The sequence below is a fragment of the Drosophila ficusphila genome, unplaced genomic scaffold (assembly GCF_018152265.1).
Source record: "Drosophila ficusphila isolate 14025-0441.05 unplaced genomic scaffold, ASM1815226v1 contig_198, whole genome shotgun sequence".
NCBI lineage: Eukaryota > Metazoa > Arthropoda > Insecta > Diptera > Drosophilidae > Drosophila > Drosophila ficusphila.
Genome location: NW_025064092.1, coordinates 6,971,666 through 6,989,874, shown reverse-complemented (window position 1 = coordinate 6,989,874; position 18,209 = coordinate 6,971,666). Strand labels below are relative to the sequence as shown.

The 18,209-nt window shown below is 39.2% G+C and overlaps 3 protein-coding genes across 23 annotated transcripts; 1 reads left to right on the top strand and 2 right to left on the bottom strand.

The window, feature by feature from the left end:
- Nucleotides 1-281: 281 nt before the first annotated feature.
- Nucleotides 282-4,129, bottom strand: LOC108102210 (late secretory pathway protein AVL9 homolog). Its single transcript, XM_017206933.2, has 4 exons — nucleotides 2,786-4,129; nucleotides 2,083-2,484; nucleotides 1,838-2,018; nucleotides 282-1,634 (listed from the first exon to the last, which is right to left on the bottom strand). The coding sequence occupies exons 1-4, from the start codon at nucleotides 3,822-3,824 to the stop codon at nucleotides 1,130-1,132; spliced, it is 2,127 nt and encodes a 708-aa protein (XP_017062422.1). The 5' UTR covers nucleotides 3,825-4,129; the 3' UTR covers nucleotides 282-1,129.
- Nucleotides 4,130-8,116: 3,987 nt separating this feature from the next.
- LOC108102207 (troponin T, skeletal muscle) lies at nucleotides 8,117-17,155 on the top strand. 21 transcript variants are annotated; one of them, XM_017206929.1, is made up of 10 exons: nucleotides 8,117-8,231; nucleotides 10,659-10,706; nucleotides 11,335-11,376; nucleotides 13,243-13,266; nucleotides 13,870-14,239; nucleotides 15,097-15,315; nucleotides 15,379-15,471; nucleotides 15,530-15,610; nucleotides 16,234-16,312; nucleotides 16,546-17,155. In XM_017206929.1, exons 2-10 carry the CDS (start codon nucleotides 10,684-10,686, stop codon nucleotides 16,800-16,802), a joined length of 1,188 nt encoding a protein of 395 aa, XP_017062418.1. In that variant the 5' UTR covers nucleotides 8,117-8,231; nucleotides 10,659-10,683; the 3' UTR covers nucleotides 16,803-17,155. The 21 variants fall into 21 exon arrangements, with proteins under 21 accessions (XP_017062418.1, XP_017062402.1, XP_017062419.1 ...); XM_017206913.1 differs by having other exon boundaries at nucleotides 13,870-14,242; XM_017206930.1 differs by lacking the exon at nucleotides 16,234-16,312 and adding an exon at nucleotides 15,709-15,787 and having other exon boundaries at nucleotides 13,870-14,242.
- A 257-nt stretch (nucleotides 17,156-17,412) lies between these two features.
- On the bottom strand, nucleotides 17,413-18,005 carry LOC108102208 (general odorant-binding protein 28a). The gene has a single exon (XM_017206931.2). The coding sequence runs from the start codon at nucleotides 17,964-17,966 to the stop codon at nucleotides 17,535-17,537; it is 432 nt and encodes a 143-aa protein (XP_017062420.1). The 5' UTR covers nucleotides 17,967-18,005; the 3' UTR covers nucleotides 17,413-17,534.
- Between the last annotated feature and the right edge of the window lie 204 nt (nucleotides 18,006-18,209).

The window sequence follows — 18,209 nt, the reverse complement described above, 5'->3', positions numbered from 1 at the left end:
AGAAATTGACCATAAAATTTGGCCAAAAAAAAAAATAAAAAGGTGGCCATAAAGCTTAAATAGCGATTCATATTCAAATGCTGTTGCAGTGCAAATGGTGCTTGGCAAATTGAAAAAGACTTATAGCAGTCATAAATACTATTTTTATTTTATGTCGAAACTGAAAGACTGCTGCATCAGCATCAGTCTCCCTTCCCTTCCTCCCCTCCTCCAATCCATACCAAAAACTAAGCCTTAATAGTTTTTATTCAATTATTTTTAGTAACTGTAAAACAAAGCAGTTTAAATGCATTATGAAATGTATTTATTTTGGATTACATTTGGATTAGGTAAATAGATTGGGACACAGCGAGCCCTGGACAAGGTCGGGTCGGGTCTTTCCATAATATCCCATTTTCTTTAGTTGCTTATTGCCACACGAATTCTGCTTTTGTTACGGATCTCCGCTGTCTTTTTGGATTACAAATTGCACTTGGAACGGTTTAGCTTTACATGGTTATACATATACACTGAGTGGTGGGTGGAGACGGCAAGGATAACTTAGGTGTACGCATCTATAAATATCAAATAATATTATCTTTTGGCCAATTGAGTGTAGGTCAGGGTGGTATCGACTTGTGACCCCAAAACTTGCAGGGGGAAAGCAATAAAGAGACAATTCTATGCCATACTAATCTTACATGTTTGAAAATATTTTTTATAGGGCATATACATTTTTTATAATATATATTTAATACAATTTTAAGTACAAATTGAATTTTACACATTTTCAAAGTATGCATTACATATACATATATCAACATATAATAAAATACAGACATATATTTGTTTTTAAGTGTTTTATGTTTCCCTGAAAAGATAAGTTCCTTAGCTTTTAATATTTGTATAGGTATACAATTTACTTAATTTTCTTTTTAATTGAATTCAATATGGCAATTAATTGTCCCTAGATTTAATCCCTACAATTGGGTGTACAAGTCAACCTTCCTTTAGAGTTTGGGTATACACAAAACGAGACGAGCACGAGTAGGAAATATAAATTCAACATTGAGACAATTTGTTGCGTAATAAATAATTATCATTTAGCTTAGAACAATTTTATACAATGCTCTCGATAGTGCTGATATCCTCAGACAATGAAGACATCGCCACTGCTGCGCTCCACAGCTGAGGTGGCCACATCTCCGCCACATCCTGGTCGAATGGCTTGACTTGCGGCCGAGACCTTGGCTTCCTCCGGCGGTTCAGCTTTGTCCAGCATTTCCGCCTCGCGTCCGATCTCAACAATGCCCTGCGGTTGCTCACAACTCGTGACTTGGGACTCGTGCGACTCGTGTGCCTCTTCCTGGCCAGCCAGGTGAATGCTGACCCCCGCCACGTCCAGGTCCTCAACGTCCTTGTGGTTCTGGAATGTAACTGAGATCTCTTGCGCGCTGGCTCCTTCGCTCGCATCACCCTCCTGTCCATTGGTGCTGTTTGTCGCTGACGTGTTGGCATTCGCTGGCGGCGTTGTGATGGATGACCACCAGCTGGAGAAGGCGCCCTTGGCCTGCGAAATCGCACCGCCCACCGCTCGACTTGTGGTGTTCACCGCCTGGTTGATCTTCCGCCCGCTCTCGCTGTTCTGCATGGTTCTATTAAATCAAAAAATAGTGTGTATTTACAATCTGTTTAACATTGAGATCAAGTTTGTTTAGTTTGATTTAAGATTGCGGCTCAAAAGCTATGCATTTGAATGAGATTGTTAGATAATATAATCAGCTAATAACGTGTACTTAAAAAGGCTACGAGGTTTTTTTTACAGAAAAGGCTATCGGTTTTACTCATGGTAACTCACTGTGCAAGTTTTAGTTTCATATCCGCCACGGACAAAGTTCCGGCAAAGGGATGACCAGCGGGCAGGGCTTCAAAGAACTCGGGTTCGGGTCTCACATCATACCACTCCTGAAAGCATTGAGTGCGCTTAAAGGCGGCCATGAAATGCGCATTGAAATGATCGTTGTCCTTGGGCGTGGCATCTGTATTTAAAGAAAGCGTTTAAACCATCGCATCGAACACACTTTCAATTAAGAAACCGCTTACCAGGAGCCACGGCCGTCCGCAGGAGGGCCAGAATGTAGCCTTGGAACTGTTCCCGGATCCAATACTCGCTGCCCTCGGCATCCTCCTTGGGCGATTGTACGTGCTTCATGATGTAGTCCATGTAGCGCAGGTCCTCAGTGCTCAGCACAAGTTGACGCCTCAGCTCCGGATCGTGCGAGTCCAGATTGGCCGCCTCGATGTCCACCAAAACGTCAGCCAGCTGACGCTTCTGCTGGAACAGCACGTTGGAGGTGCCGATGACATAGGAGAGCACCATGGGATCGCTAAGCAGGTCCATGTACGGCAGCGACAGATACGGCAGGCAGAGATTGCCGCTGGCGAAGATGCTGACCGGCGCGCGATACTCATCCGGATTTACAGCGCACAGGGCGGCGAGGTTTGCTGTAAAAAGAAGAGTTTCAATTAATAAAACCATAAAGAAAGATTTATGGATAATTAAATGTAATTTTTAGTACTCTTTAGAAGACGTGTTGATTTTTGTGATGTTGTAAATCCGCCTCTGACTCAAGCTCAAAATAAGATATGAAAAAGGTGATTTTAATAATACAAGAAGCATTGTAAAGTTACAACACCTTATCTGAGTTACTTCGAAAACCTAAGATAACACAACAATATACAAGTGGGTATGTCATTGTTTCTGGGGCTCAGCCTTCTATTGGCCAATCCCTTAAGCATTACTCACACGCCAGTGTGTCCACGCTGGCCTCTCGGGTCAGCGAGCTGTTCCTGCCGTTCGAGGAGTCCTGCGATTGTGAGTTGGGCGTGGAACGGGGCGAGGTGTCGTCGCCGCTGGCCTGCTCTTCGCCCGCCGAGGCAGCGGATGAGACAAAGGCCAGCTCCTCGGCCTCGCCCTCCGCCGCCGTGGCACTCTCCGGCGTGAGTTTCTGCTCCTCATGACCAACTCCTCGGCCGGCGGCCACTGCCTCTAGCTCGGCCTCGGCTTCTGCTTCCGCCTGAGCCTCCCGCTGCAGCGAGTCCGTGAAGTCGGGCATGGGCGACAGAGGTCGGGAGGTGCGCACACAGGCCACCTCCTGGAAGCCCTTCTCTAGCAGCCGCGGCACCAGCGAGGCCATGCCCAGGATGAGGACGCACATCTGGCGCACGGGCGAGCCGAAGCACACCACACGTCGCTGCAGGAGCAAAAGTTTGAACAGCATGAGCGACTTGTGGCGCCAATGGAGCACTATCTCCCGCAACGACAAGCCGACATGGAAGTGGCGCAGTGGCCGACGCGATTCGTCATCCTGAAGGCAGGCGTTCAGCTGCTGGTAGGCCTTGACCAGCAGTTCTGTGCCGGAGAAGTCGCCCTGATCGAAAAAGGCGTCGGCAATCAGCGCCAGCTTCACCTCAATGTACCCGTAGATGGGCAGGCGGGCCAGGATGCACACGGACTTCTGGACCGTGCTGCGTGTGACGTCCGCCGTGCGGATTTTCAGCTTCTCCACGGGTATTTGTCGGTAGCAGGATACGCCATAGATACTCGCTGCAGGCTCGTACAAACTGGGCAGGTTGAAGAACACCGTGTCCTCCGTAAAGTTGTGCGATCCGTCTGGCAGGGCCAGAGTGGGCAGATACTTCCAGCCGGAGGGACACTCGTGGCGTCCCGTGGAGCCCGAAATCAGTGGCGGGTGCGAGAACTCCACCTGGCAGCCCAGCTTGTGGTGGAAGCCCACCACGAGTATGTGCAGTATGGGCGGCTTGTTCTCGGGCTCGCTGGCCATCGTTGTCCTTGCCGGAGCACGCCGAGCTCGCGTTGTCCTCCAAAAAAAAAAAAGGTTCCTTTCTGCCTGCAAAAAAATCCTAGGGAATCGGATGGGCCACTACCGCATCAGCCCTCTCGCTCGCACTCGTGTCTCCACGCCACGCAGTTGTTGTTGCTCCGCCCACTGTGCACTCGTTTTCGCAATTAACCGCTATTGTTTTTCCGCAGCTTGGCTAATTCCGCATTAAAAAACAATCTTTTGTGTTTAATTTTTACTCCAATTAGATGCGCATTCGCCGGTTATCGATAGACTTGATTTTCGCAAGACTGTTATCGATTGCACAAAGTGCGATAAGTCGTTGATGGAATGGCGGTGACATTTGAATTTGAAATATTTGTTGTTTAACAGTATTTAATAAGAACTTTAACTTGCTCATTAGAAACAATTATGACAATGTTATTTAAAAGTAGGTTTACGATGGAAGATGTAAACTAAAAAGTATTAGTTGGGTTTATTCAAAATGGTTTAAGATGTCAAAATAGACAAGCACCGATTTTCTTGAATTTAGTTTGTTCGCTCATAAAATCATCTAAAACTCTAAGATAACAAAAATAAACTATTTTCTTGTTGAGAGGTACGGGAAAGGTACTTTCTTCCATGTTTCTAGCCCTATAACAAAGTTGCATACCAGCTTTTTTGAATTTCAGAAAATACATTTTTTCGAAATTTTTGTGGGGTCCCCCCTTGAACTTTTTACAAAATCGATTTTTTCATTTTTTCGCACTTTTCTTTTGGAAAAACTTGCATAAAATGGCCAAAAGGCTGTTAGAGGTTTAAAGTACATACTACCGTTTAAAGGTATTACATTGTGAAATCGGACTTCAAACTTAGAAAAGTAACGAAAATATTTATTTATTTATTTATTTACAACACACTTTATTGCATTTTAAATAAGTTAAATAGGTTAGAAAAAAATATAAATTACAATTACTATAGACTTGCACAAACTTCTGGAGGGGAATTTTCTTGATTACTAACCATTGGATGTTAATTTGGAATATAAGTTTCCAAGTGTCAACAAGCCAAAATTTAGATCGAAAACAAATTCTGAAAATAAACGTGTAATATTATACATATAGTAGACATAGCTTTGGTACCACATAGAAAAATCGCCTGTGTATGATGGCTTTCTTAAACGTTTTTATATTTTCTGCTGTTTTCTTTTCGGTGTTTCTTCTATGTGTTTTTTCTTATGGATTTTTCCGTTGTTTTTCTTTTTTTTAGCTTTTCTTAATTTTGTTCGTTTTCATTTCATTTAATTTAGTTAGAGCGTATTTTTAAATCGAACATTGAATATATAGAATCTAAAATTGGCACGCTCGAGTTGTTTGTTCTTTACAAATTATGTTTTCCTGACCTGATCCGAGCCAATATTATTCAATGAAAATTTGGGGGGCACCGTAGGCAATCAATAAGTATGTCTAAGACTGGAATTATTTATTAATTTATGATTTTAACCTATATAAATATAATAATAGGACGATATAAGTTAAAAAAAAACTGAATTTTAAAACCTCAACATTACATGATTCTATTTTCAACAATTGGCTGGGAAAAATGCTTGCAGGTAGCCAAATTATTTATAGATCCTTACAAACGCGTCACAAGATTCAATTGATAATTATTTTGTGTTAACCTTTCTGAAATTAAATAATATCCAGATCTTGGATAATAAACATTATTCCTGATCTATGCAGATATTACCCACAGTCGCCCGTAAACATCGCCCCAGAAAGCTAACCTATAGATAGACATATAGAAGATATTTAGACAAATACATATACGCGCATACTTTAATATATATATATATATATATACACGAATATATATATTTATATCGGGGGTCTTCGTGCATACGATCGGCACTAAAGACCGAAGGCTACAGACGAAAGCGCCCACACAAAATGGCCAAAAATAGAACAACAAAAATTCGAAACTGTGCTATTTGTTATTCCCTGATTTTCAGATATTCTGATTTTCAGAAGATGATGCGAATTGAAATTTAGTTGAAGGCATACCCGAAACCCACTTTCACGCCCACATCTGCACATGTCCGTACTTACGATGTACGGATTACCGAGCTATACTATAGTATATGACCCGATGTTTGCCATAGCCTCATGCTTGTTTATTGAACAGAAGATCTTCTGTGAATCCAGCCAGATGGCAACCAAATAGCTTTGCAAACCATTTACAGATGTGTTGAACTTATTCTGGCCCATTCCCCAGGAATCGTTTCATGCACTATATCCCAGATAATTCGACCTGCCCACCTGTGTCCCAATGCGATTCTATAGGATTTGGCAAGAAGTGCATAATACCTAGACCGGACCGGACTACCCATATATAATATATACCTGATGTGTGTGCATTTCGCATAGGTGCACATACAAAAATGTTCTAAATTTAAGAGACTCAGCAGCCAAAAACAAAATCAAAACAAAAGGCGAAACTCTAGGACAGTAAAGTTGTTTTACTGCACAGGAAAATTAAATTCATAATATAATAAGTTATCTCACATTTCGTATTTCTATTCTATCGGTTGCACAAGATTTATTTACTAATTAATTGTGGCGCAACCCTTCATACTAAATAATTATTGTAGACATTGTTGAACCCAAATCTAATTTTTTTTGAAAAAGCAGAAAGAAATATATACATTCCAATTATTTGAAAATAAAAGAATAAGTGCATATTTTATATATCAAGTCTTTATTTATATAAAGAGGTATACTATAAAAATATACACAATTCTGCATTGAATTGACAGTTACTACTTTTTAAAGCACAGTTTGGGGATGTCACAAAACCCAAGTTGTATCTATCATTTAAAAATGTTATTCACGTTTCAATTATTATAAGCACTTTACAGAATGATCTAGGTCTTATTAGATATTCTTTTGAACATAAGCAACATAATTTTATATAAACATAACACATATTAACATATAACTATTGCCCAACATAAATTTTTAATAACAAAACTTAATATTCTTTTTCAAAGCAGTTTAAGAAATTAATTTTTTTGCGTAAATGTTTACTAATTACTAAAAATTATTTACAATAAAAAGTTGAAGTAAATTGTATTCAACGTAAAAACCTTGTAATATTCCATTTATTTTTTTTAATTAAAGGCAGATTATAAAATTTTTATTCTGAAATGAGAAAAAACTAATTGTGGTATTGGGTGACCAATTATTTAATTTATAAAAAATGTTAAAATGTTAAACAAAATTGTAAACCTATACTAATGATATTATTATTATAAATGGTGTTAAAATGAGTGAAAAATTGTAAACCCTTTTAAACGTAAGATACAGCCGACCCAATGAAAGTATTTTATGTGAAACAGATAATAAAATAGACCCTGCTAAAATTTTAATAAATGGATTTTTGTTCAGCACCAATTGGCTAAATAGGTTTAAAGGGGCAGTACAAGCCAATTTTCCATTGACCTACAATACATTTAAAAGTGTCCACTCTTGATTTGAAATCCAAGGGATGTAAGACGCGTAAGGGTATCGAGATCTTTTTGGCGAAAGAATCCATTAGAAAGGAAAATAAAAAATAACAAAGCGAAAAGAGAGAAATAAAAAAAGAAAATCGGAACAATGACGAATAGATTCAAGTGTTAGACAAATGGCAATGCGATGGGGCCACCTAAGGCCGTTCGACGTCAGCAGTGCGATCGAGATATAGACGGGGTAAATAAATATATATAAATATAGGGGAGGTGAAAATTTGTAGGGCGTGCACTCTGGGGTTCAAATGCTGCAGCGATCCGTTGAGGAATCTAAGCTATATCCACCATATATATCGACGCGTACATGCCAACGATATATGCAGGCCGACTTTTTAATGGCTGTGAAATTTATGTTCTACGATATTTGATTCCAAAAACAAATGTGTAAAAAGCCGCCAACGCTCCGTGCGTCTATATAGCAATATGGCTATATACTTATGATCTAGTTATGTGCGTGTGCCATATAGTGTGCCTCATCTCGCTCTGGCCAAAATGGAAAATTGGAAAACTCGGTTGGCAGTGTGCGTGTAGAAGTTTATGTTTCAGCTGCAGCCCACCTGAAAAATCCCCATGCCCACCCAGCACCCACCACCCACTTGTTGCCACATCGGCCAGAGATATCTGGCATATATCTGGCCTCCTTGCACCCATTCGTCGCTATATGCTATATAGTAAGGCGATCGGTGTGTGCGTGAAAATGGCTTTTCCGCGATCGCGACGAAAAATTCTTTAACATAACGTGTAGCAGCGCTTTTCATCGTCAGTCTGTTTAGTCGAACCGCAGCATTCGCTCCTACGACGTCAGCTGCTCGGACTTCAATTCAATTTGTTTTTCTCCCTAAGTAAGTTTTTTTTTTTTCTGTTTCTGCTCTACTGCTGCTTCACATCTCCTTCAACTGCTGCATCATCAAAAAAAAAAAGAAAGAAAAATCAAATAAAACAGTGTGTTGAAAATCAAAAAGTTATTAAAGAAAAGAAAACCAAATCCTTTGGTAACGGACCACGAACCGAAACTCAACAAAATAAAGCCAAGGATTGGAAAATTGTAGTGTTATATAACATATTTTTTTTGAATTTTTTTAAAGTGCAATCAACAAACGAATAGTGTGATACAAAAAAAAACTTGAAAGCCAATCGAAAAACTCTAAAACAATTTAAAACATTTTATTTTTTTTTCAAAAAATATTTTTTTAATTTTTTTTTTTGATGGCTAAAGGCTAAATATAAATTGAAAAAATTCGCCCAGGCATTGCCAACGACAACAACAATGTTCAACAGCAACTACAACAACAGGATAAGCACCAGCAACAACAACAAATGCAACAACTATGCCAGACAGGAATATATACATACATATTCAACCAATTCTCGAAGTGTTATATGATCTGAGAGGAAAAGTTCTATAATTTTTTTTTTTCAACGAATTTTAAAAATAAATTCGCTCTGTATGGGTGTGCATGTGTGTTTTTACCTTGGCAAAATATCCAAGACACACACACACACACCCATATACGCAGAGTAAGAACTTTTCAATAGCTTTCGGCGCAAGCGCCATTCAGATTTGAAAAGATATAGAAAGCAGAAAGAGACGGGAGCACTGCCACCCACACAAAATCGCTGGCAAATAGAAATCTGGAGATTTTTGGAAGGTATAAGTGGGACTATAAATGGAAACAGATTATCCATGTAAAGAATAAAATTGGAAAAAGGGTTAGCGAGTTGGGGTGTTAATGATGGTATTAAAAAAAAAAGGAAAAATATGAAAGAAATGTCAAGAAGGGTTTTTAGAGTATTCTGTTCTAAAAAATTCAAGGATGAACTTGAAACAAAATTCATGTTAGCAATTTAAAAAAAAATGCAGGTTTGGTTTACAAAGAAGTTTGGAAACTAATTGATTTAGAGAATTATTTTGAGAATGCAGTAAACAAATCCTGATGTGCAAGCCATAATTATCGGAAGATCTTTTAATTGATCTAACGATCTATATGAAGTCCTTTTCTTAAACATAAATATTATTGACTGATCTTTTAAAATGGAAAATGGGAATTCCTTAAAATATATCACGCAGAATTACCAGCTGCATTTTCTTTATTTTCCTTCAGACAACTCCCAAAAACTGACCCAATTCGCCTGCGGCTAAAAATAAAGCACAGAAAATGCATTTCCGAACGAAAATGCACAGAAAATCAGGAAACCTCACACAGATTATGAAATTTAGACTTTTTGCATACCAGATATATAATGTCATAACATAATATTTGGCATATATAGGCGATCTATGAATGGCATTTGATTATACTTTGCTTTTGATTTCACAGAAGAACGCCCAATGATATATGTAAATCTATATATTCGAAAGCTTTTCTAGATTTTCTGATTTAGTGCCAAGGTAAAAAAACTACAACATTTTCAAAAAAGGCTTTCACCGAAGCTTTTTGAATGTTTTCGGAAGCTTTCGGCATTCGGGAAATTCAATACGTGCCCCAAAGTCTATTTTTAATTGAGAAAAACTCGGAGGAAAAAGAATAAACCACCGATATACATAGATCGGTCTATGTCCTTCTCCCTCGCACACATTGATATCGGTGTAGGTATAGATAGCACGGAAAATTAAATAATTTTAGAGAGGAGCGTACGGAATTTGTTGTTGTTTTTTTTCGGATTGTGGAAGATTATGATGTGAGGACAAGACATTGTTGCCGGCTATAAAAAGACAGGTCTCCCTGCCTACATATACACGACATATATATCCGTAAAGAAACGCATATATACTGGGACAGATCGGTCTAATTATAGAGATAAAGCAAGGCAATCAAAGGCGCTTATTTGTTGTTGTTGTTGCTGCTTCTTCAAGTACAGTGAAACCCTGAACGGAAAATAGAATAGAACTGAAGAGACGATCTTTGAGTAATATCATAATATTCTCTCCGTTGACGGGTTGTTCTTCTTTAAATATTAAACGTTAGTTAGGTTTGTTTGTTGTTGCTGCTGATATTAAAACAAAAAATTCTTTGTAAAATAGAATATTCGCAGCACCTTTATGGTATCTAAAATATAAAATGAACTGGAAATTAAAGTGATAAATAAAGTCGTAACAATATTTTTGCAAAGATTTGGCAAAGCCGGTTATTAAACATCGAAATCAGATTAAACTTTTGCATCTCCATATATTTAAAAAAATAATTGATAGCTCACCCTAATCTCGAATAGAATGAAGGTTAAATAAAAACCAAAAGCTAATTTCTTCCTTCTCCACATTACTCTTGCAGGTTTTTTCAACCCTAAACCGTAGCCATGTCCGACGATGAAGAGTACACGTAAGTAGAATCCATGTGGATAAGAACTGATGCAAATATTAAGTATACGACGCGTATGACCGCGAAAATGAATATTAAAAATGTGTAAAAGTAAATTGTAAATTAAGTAAAGTAGCAATGGTAAAGAGAAGTATTCGAAGGTCTCGTTTGAACCCTTGTTCTAATACTAACTAATTCAGCAACCACATTTTTGTGGACTTTTTTGAAAGAGAACATTTTTGTAATCACGTTTACCAGTGGCACCTATTTTGATCTGTACTCCTTTCTGTCTATTTCCACGTATTTCTCACCCCCGAACCGAAACCGAACCACGATCCCAAAAACCACCAACACCACAACCACCACCACCAAAACCAATACCTCAAACCATGAATCTGTTCGAACAACCGCTAATGTTGTCGTTTCGTTTCTTTTGAAATCAACAACTAATAATCAATCAACAACTATTCAACAACAACCACACGACTATTCAACAACAAATCAACAATATCACCTCTGCACTCGTGTGCGTGTGTATCCCTGCACTTTCACTCCAATAAAATAATATAAAAAACACCATATCCAAATATTTAAAAAACAAAAAAAAATAAAAAACCAAAAATTCGTTTAATTACGAACTCGAAAGCAGCTCCGAGGAGGAGGAGGTTGTCGAGGAGACCCGCGAGGAGACGTAAGTACATTTTTGTTGCCAATTTTTGTCGACATCTTTTGTTGGTTTTGGTGCAGCAGCCTAAAGAACTCGATTGGTGTTCACTTATGTCTATATATACCTTTTTTTTTCATAACTATAACCACTTTTTTGATTTTTCCGAAACCGATATCCCACCCCATTTTGTTTTTTTTTTCCAAATTTTCTATATGTGTTGTATTTTGTCAATGTTTGCTAAAAGTAAACACTTTTATAAATTTTGTAGTAATATGTATACCCCCCCCAAAAAAAAAAAAAAGAAAAACACCCAAAAGAAACCCCGAAACCAACCCAACAAATTTGTTTTGTGTACCCGTCTGTAAATAATTTTATTTGTTTATTAATTTTTATAATTATGATTTTATTTTCTGTTCTGTGTACATTTTTGTTATTTATTTTGGTTTTTGTTTTCAATGTGTTGTTGTGTGTGTCTATAAAACCGAAATTGAAATTAGAATTAAAAGTACAAGATCACAAAATCCGTATCCGATAATTGTACAAAAATTTACTAATGGAACCCGAGAGCAAAACCCGAAAACCAAAAAACCCACCCACTGTTCACCCCACACCCACTCAAGCAGCGAGTTCATAGTTCATACCCTCCTCCCAAAAAACCTAGCGAAAAATTGGCAAATTGTGTATATAAAAGCTGTGTGTATTCCCCACCTCCCACATAAATATACTGCTGAGTTCAAAATAATAACTTTTGGTTTTCAAAATCAATACAATTATAATAATAATAATTATTGAAATTTTTGGAGTTGAAAATAATTTATTTCCCTTTTATTATTTTGAACGCAGCCGGTTTTTTACTGTGAATTTTTGTATCACTTGTAACACGTCTTTTGTCTATCTGTCTATCTATTTTTACCATCGTATCTCCCGACTCCCCAAAAGATAATAAATTTCCAACGCCGTAAAACGCAATTTCTAAATTCTAAAACAGACTTTTGACAAAAAGTTAACTTTCCGCCTATCGCTGGCCTGGCTTAGCAAAAGTGTTGTTGCCTTTAAGACTTGGAAATCAATGATATCAACTCTGTTTATCTCTCTCTTTCTCTCTTCCATCTCTTTTTTTGATCTCGTTCTTGTTGCAGGAAGTAAGTAAATTGTGTGAGAAACCAATGAAAAGAAGAAAGAAAGACCAATCAATTTCCCATATATCTGTATAAAAGTTTTATTTTCCAAATTACTCTTTGCCTGACCCGAAACAAATTCTATGCTCGTTTGCCAATTTCCGAAGAAAAAGTTATTGAACAAATTTCCGAAGTTTTTGTGTGTACATTTCTGCTCCATATGCATCAGAAAAACCAGTTCCAGTTCCAGAACCAGCTCCAGTACCAGTTCCAGTTCATACTGTATAAAGATTCGTTGCTTGGAATCATTTTTGAGTTTTCTTTAGAACAACAACCAACCAGAAAACAACAAACAAAACCAAACAAAAAACAATTACGTACCTACCATTACAAAATTAATTGTTTCTGTTCAACCTTTTATGCAAATATCTGTCTATATATATTCTCCATCTTATCTTCTTCTTTCATTTCGTTTACCAAAAAAACAATCAACAAACAAACCGAACTATTTTGCAATGAATTTTTTAAAACAACCAACCGTTTTTCTCTTTCTTTTCAACGTTCCTTTTTGTTTGAAAAACTGAAATAACGAAAACAATCGCATTTTGTATGAACTTTTCGAACCGAAACCCACAACAAAAAATCAATCAATCTATCGAAACCATCGTGAATTTGAATTGTCAATTTTTGAAACACAAAACCAATATATATATATATAAATAAAAATATCACCACCTCCATGTTTGTTGCCACCTCAATGCCTCACGTATAGAAAACCACCTCAGACACCAGCCGAGTAAGTCTATGTACAAAAAACAAATGTGAACAACAAATGAAATCAGAATGCTAACCAAGACTAAACCCCTAGTGTTATGTTAAGATCGTCCCCCGATTAACCCGCCTGTGCGTGTTAAACCACTCAAAAAAAAGAAAAAAAAAAAAAATAGTTTCTAAGGTGTAAACTGTACCTCTGTAGCAAGCACTACTCAACACAAACTCTTACTCACCATAACTCACCACTCCAGTGCCATCGAAGCAATCCCTATCTTTTTTGGTGTGTTTCTGTTCTGTTTCTGTTTTTTTTTTGATAACTAGAGTAGTTTGCCATACGTAGAATGTAGAAATCTAATGCTTTCTCACATCAGCACTTTGGTGGCTACTAATTGTAAAAACAACTCTTTGACTTTCGGAACAAAATTGAAAAAAAATAATATAAATATAATCACAAACCAAAAAACAGGCCGTAAGAAATTCCGTCAAAATTCTGTAATTAATTTTAGTACCTAGACATTACTCGTAGTACTAGTGGCTATAGAAAAAAAAAAACGCGAGCTCTTCGACAGATCAAACTAACTGAGTTCTTTCTCATTCCCGCACCAATCCGAACAACGAACATCAGAGGAGAGGGCGATCCAGAGTTCATCAAGCGTCAGGACCAGAAGCGCTCCGACCTCGATGATCAGCTGAAAGAATACATCACCGAGTGGCGTAAACAGAGATCCAAGGAGGAGGATGAGCTGAAGAAGCTGAAGGAGAAGCAGGCCAAGCGCAAGGTCACCCGCGCCGAGGAGGAGCAGAAGATGGCTCAGCGCAAGAAGGAGGAGGAGGAGCGCCGTGTCCGCGAGGTTGAAGAGAAGAAGCAGCGCGAGATCGAGGAGAAGCGCATGCGTCTCGAGGAGGCCGAGAAGAAGCGCCAGGCTATGCTGCAGGCCATGAAGGACAAGGACAAGAAGGGCCCCAACTTCACCATTGCCAAGAAGGATGCAGGCGTGGTAATTATATGAGATTCCATCAATGCCGGCTGCTGATACGCCTCCGTTTTCCCACCCCCCACCATCTGTCTCTCTCTCTCTTCCTGTTTTTTTTCGTTTTCTTTATTTTCGTTCTTTTTGATTTCTTTTTTATTCCATACGAACTCCTCATGTGTCCACCCACCACCGAAACACATCGTTTCCATTCGATCATACGCACTAATCGTCGGTTTTTGAACTCATCGATCATTTGTTATCGTTAATCGTTTGTGTTGCGCCTGATCCGAAACCATCCACAATCGTTAATCGTTTTTACCCAATTGATCCATCTTTAATCGTTTGTGTTTGACCCCATCGATCATCCGCAACCGTGAACTATTCACGCTCGTTAATATCGATCATATCGACATTTCTCAATCGTTAATCGTCTATGTTCACATCGATCGCCTAAAAATATGCCTGAAAAAACACAACCTACACTACAACGTGAAACTGAAACAACAAAACACCTTTTGTTTTCTTTTTTCTTTTACACAACAAACAAATAAACACAAACAACACACGCATGTACACACACACACCAAACAAACAAACAAACAAACAACAAACAAACACTATCTTTTGCGCTCCTTTCTCTGTGTGTGTCTATCTCTCTCACTGTTTGTCTCTCTCACCACGTTTGTACCGCACGTACCGAAAATCAAATCTCAAAAATCCGAAAAAAACCAAAAACCAAAAAAAAAAAATCAATATAAAAAACACAACGAAATGTGTCTGCATTGCAACAAAAACTAAAAACAAAACTATTAAAACGCATCCTGCGCGAAAATCGAATCGAACCAAAACCAAATTCGCCACATGAAACAAAAAAATAGTTGGGACTCTCGTCCGCCGCCATGGAACGCAACAAGACTAAGGAACAGTTGGAGGAGGAGAAGAAGATCTCGCTGTCGTTCCGCATCAAGCCCTTGGCCATCGAAGGATTCGGCGAGGCCAAGCTGCGCGAGAAGGCTCAGGAGCTGTGGGAGCTCATCGTCAAATTGGAAACTGAGAAGTATGACTTGGAAGAAAGGCAGAAACGTCAGGACTACGATGTGAGTACCCAACACCATTTAATCCCGGGAAAAACCCATCCTGACAGCCATCTTTATTGCTAGTTGAAAGAGTTGAAGGAAAGACAGAAGCAACAGCTCAGGCACAAAGCCTTGAAGAAGGGTCTCGACCCAGAAGCTTTGACTGGCAAATACCCGGTAAGTCATACCATCTCGATATCTCGTACACTTAGCTCACCTGGTACTCTGCTTGCAGCCCAAGATTCAAGTCGCCTCCAAGTACGAGCGACGTGTGGATACCCGCTCATACGACGACAAGAAGAAGCTCTTCGAGGGTGTAAGTATTTGGTTTCCTATCGTAAAGCGTTTACGATTCTTGGGTTTTTTTGTTGGGTTGCCTCTTTGTAAAACTCTCTAAATATTACGCACATTTAGGGCTATAATACGGTCTATGCGGAAACCTTAGAAAAGACCTGGCAAGAAAGACAGGAAAGATTCACTCAGCGCACAAAATGTAAGCGTCTGTTGAGCCCTCCATGTCTACGTGTCTCTTTTTCTTTCTTTCTGTATCTCTATCTTTTGTTTTTATGTTTATGTCATAAACTATGTTTTTTGTTCGTATCACTATCTCCGAAAGTACAGTCACGTCAAAAAGGGATGGTCGTATTAAACACTAAAGAATGTACAGTCACATCGAAGGGTCAATACTAACGAAAGTACAGTCACGTCAAAGGGTTGGTAATTTGAAAGCAAAAACACCTCAAAGGTTTGAAATAGGAACTTGGGGCTATCCTTAGACCATTTCGGGGGCTGACAACCAATAACGCACCTAACGTCTACTCTCTTTTTATCTCTTTCTATGTTTTATGTACTATATTTCATAATTGACAACCGTACATTGTACTGTGCTCATAAATCATACACCCAAACACGATCAACACACTAAAAAAAAAAACACAGGGCTGGGAGACCATCTCCAAGGACTCGAACGAGAAGATCTGGAACGAGAAGAAGGAGCAATACACCGGCCGTCAAAAATGTATGTACTATAGATCAGATGCCAGAATTGTAGTTAGATGGGGATCAACTGTACCCCTGCCAAGGGACGACAACAACAGAACAACATTCATAAATTTGTTCATTGTCGTGCTGTGTTTTGATTTTGTTTTTTCCCCTATTTTTCTGTGGACCTCGCTCGAGATTCATCTTCCCAGCTTTGTTGGATATTTTGTATAAGCTTGTGCTAATGGTTATGGTATCTGTTATCCGCAGCCAAACTGCCAAAGTGGTTCGGCGAGCGACCAGGCAAGAAGGCCGGTGAGCCCGAGACACCCGAGGGCGAGGAGGACGCCAAGGCCGATGAGGACATCGTCGAGGATGATGAGGAGGTCGAGGAGGAGGTCGTCGAGGAGGAGGACGAGGAGGCCGAGGAGGATGAGGAGGAAGAGGAGGAGGAAGAGGAGGAGGAAGAGGAAGAGGAGGAGGAAGAGGAGGAGGAGGAAGAGGAGGAAGAGGAGGAGGAGGAATAGACCAATCCACACTCTCGGCCCGCCCTCGCGCACCACCACTTTCCTTCACCACTTTTCGTAAAAACAAACACTCTACATTTAAATACCAAAGCCAAACAATTTTAATAAACGTAAAAGAATGAACTAAATAGTTATGATATCTTAGCTTATTCGCCCAACAACTTGCTATTATTCAAAAATCAAAAACTCAACATCTTTTTTTATTGAATTGAGAAATGTAAGATTTCTTTAAAATAAAACATCAAAACCAACACCAACTAAGTCAAATACTAGCAAAACCAAAAACAACCAAACAAAGAAAAGCGAATCAATCAAGATATTAAAGTGTGTTATGGCATCATATCTATGAACAATTCCTGTTGTTTGTGTGCATGTTTGTGTGTTTCGATCGGGTCTCCAGATCAGATCGTTGTAGCATCGGGGGAAATGTTCCTTGTGGAAATCTGAAATCTGAAATCGAATGGTTCTCCAACCAGTTCATCCAAGGATCCTTGGTCGTAAATTTTCCTGGGGTTCCTTATCAGCTAAAGAAACGCAAAGTACCGAAACCTGAACGAAAATACCTTCCCCATTGAAATAATCGAAGAAAAGAAAAGAAGCTATACGAAAGTGAGTTTAAGCCGCGTTTATTTTTTTTTTTTTTGAATTTTTTTATCTCACAGATACTTATGTATATAGGGGTCTCTTCAGGGTACGGTTTTTGCGTGTTCGATCCGGGGGCTGTTGAAGCGACTACATCAGTCCGTGTTTGGTGGCCTCGCTCTTGAAACAAGCACCATATAATTCGGCAGCCTCGCAATGATCGGACGGCACACTAATGGCCGCACACTTGTCTCCGATTTCGAGAGCCAACTTTAACTTCTCCGGATCGTTTCCTGTGTATTGCTTGGCCTTTTCGTGACCGGCGTCCGTGTCCAGCTTGCCGTTTGCGTCAATCAATCCAAAGCTCTTCATCACGCAGGCACGAAGGCACTTTCCAGCATACGAACTGGCAGGCTGCTTTTTGATTAGCTCCTGTAGGTCGGCGTCTGCGGCTCCCACCTCGGCCATACAGCCCTCGGCTGCACTCATCAGCTTTGCCATGGCCTCCTTTTCGTCAAAGCCTTTCACCAGTGCGGCGCCGAGGAGGATGGCTGTCACAAAAATGATTGGAGAACTCTGCATGATGCTGGACTGGACCCGTGACTCTAACTGAACTAGCCTCTCCGAACAGCTCCCTTTTTATATAGCCGTATTGAAGACTTGCTCAGCTGTGAAATAACGCAGTGCATCGTTTAGACAACCTTTTAATTTCCGGCTAATTACACAAAATTTTATTATAAGGTTTTTTCCAGTTCGTCAAAAACTTAACAAAAGCTTGCCGCTAACTGAGTGCAGAGTAATAATTACAGAACGCCCCCATAAGAC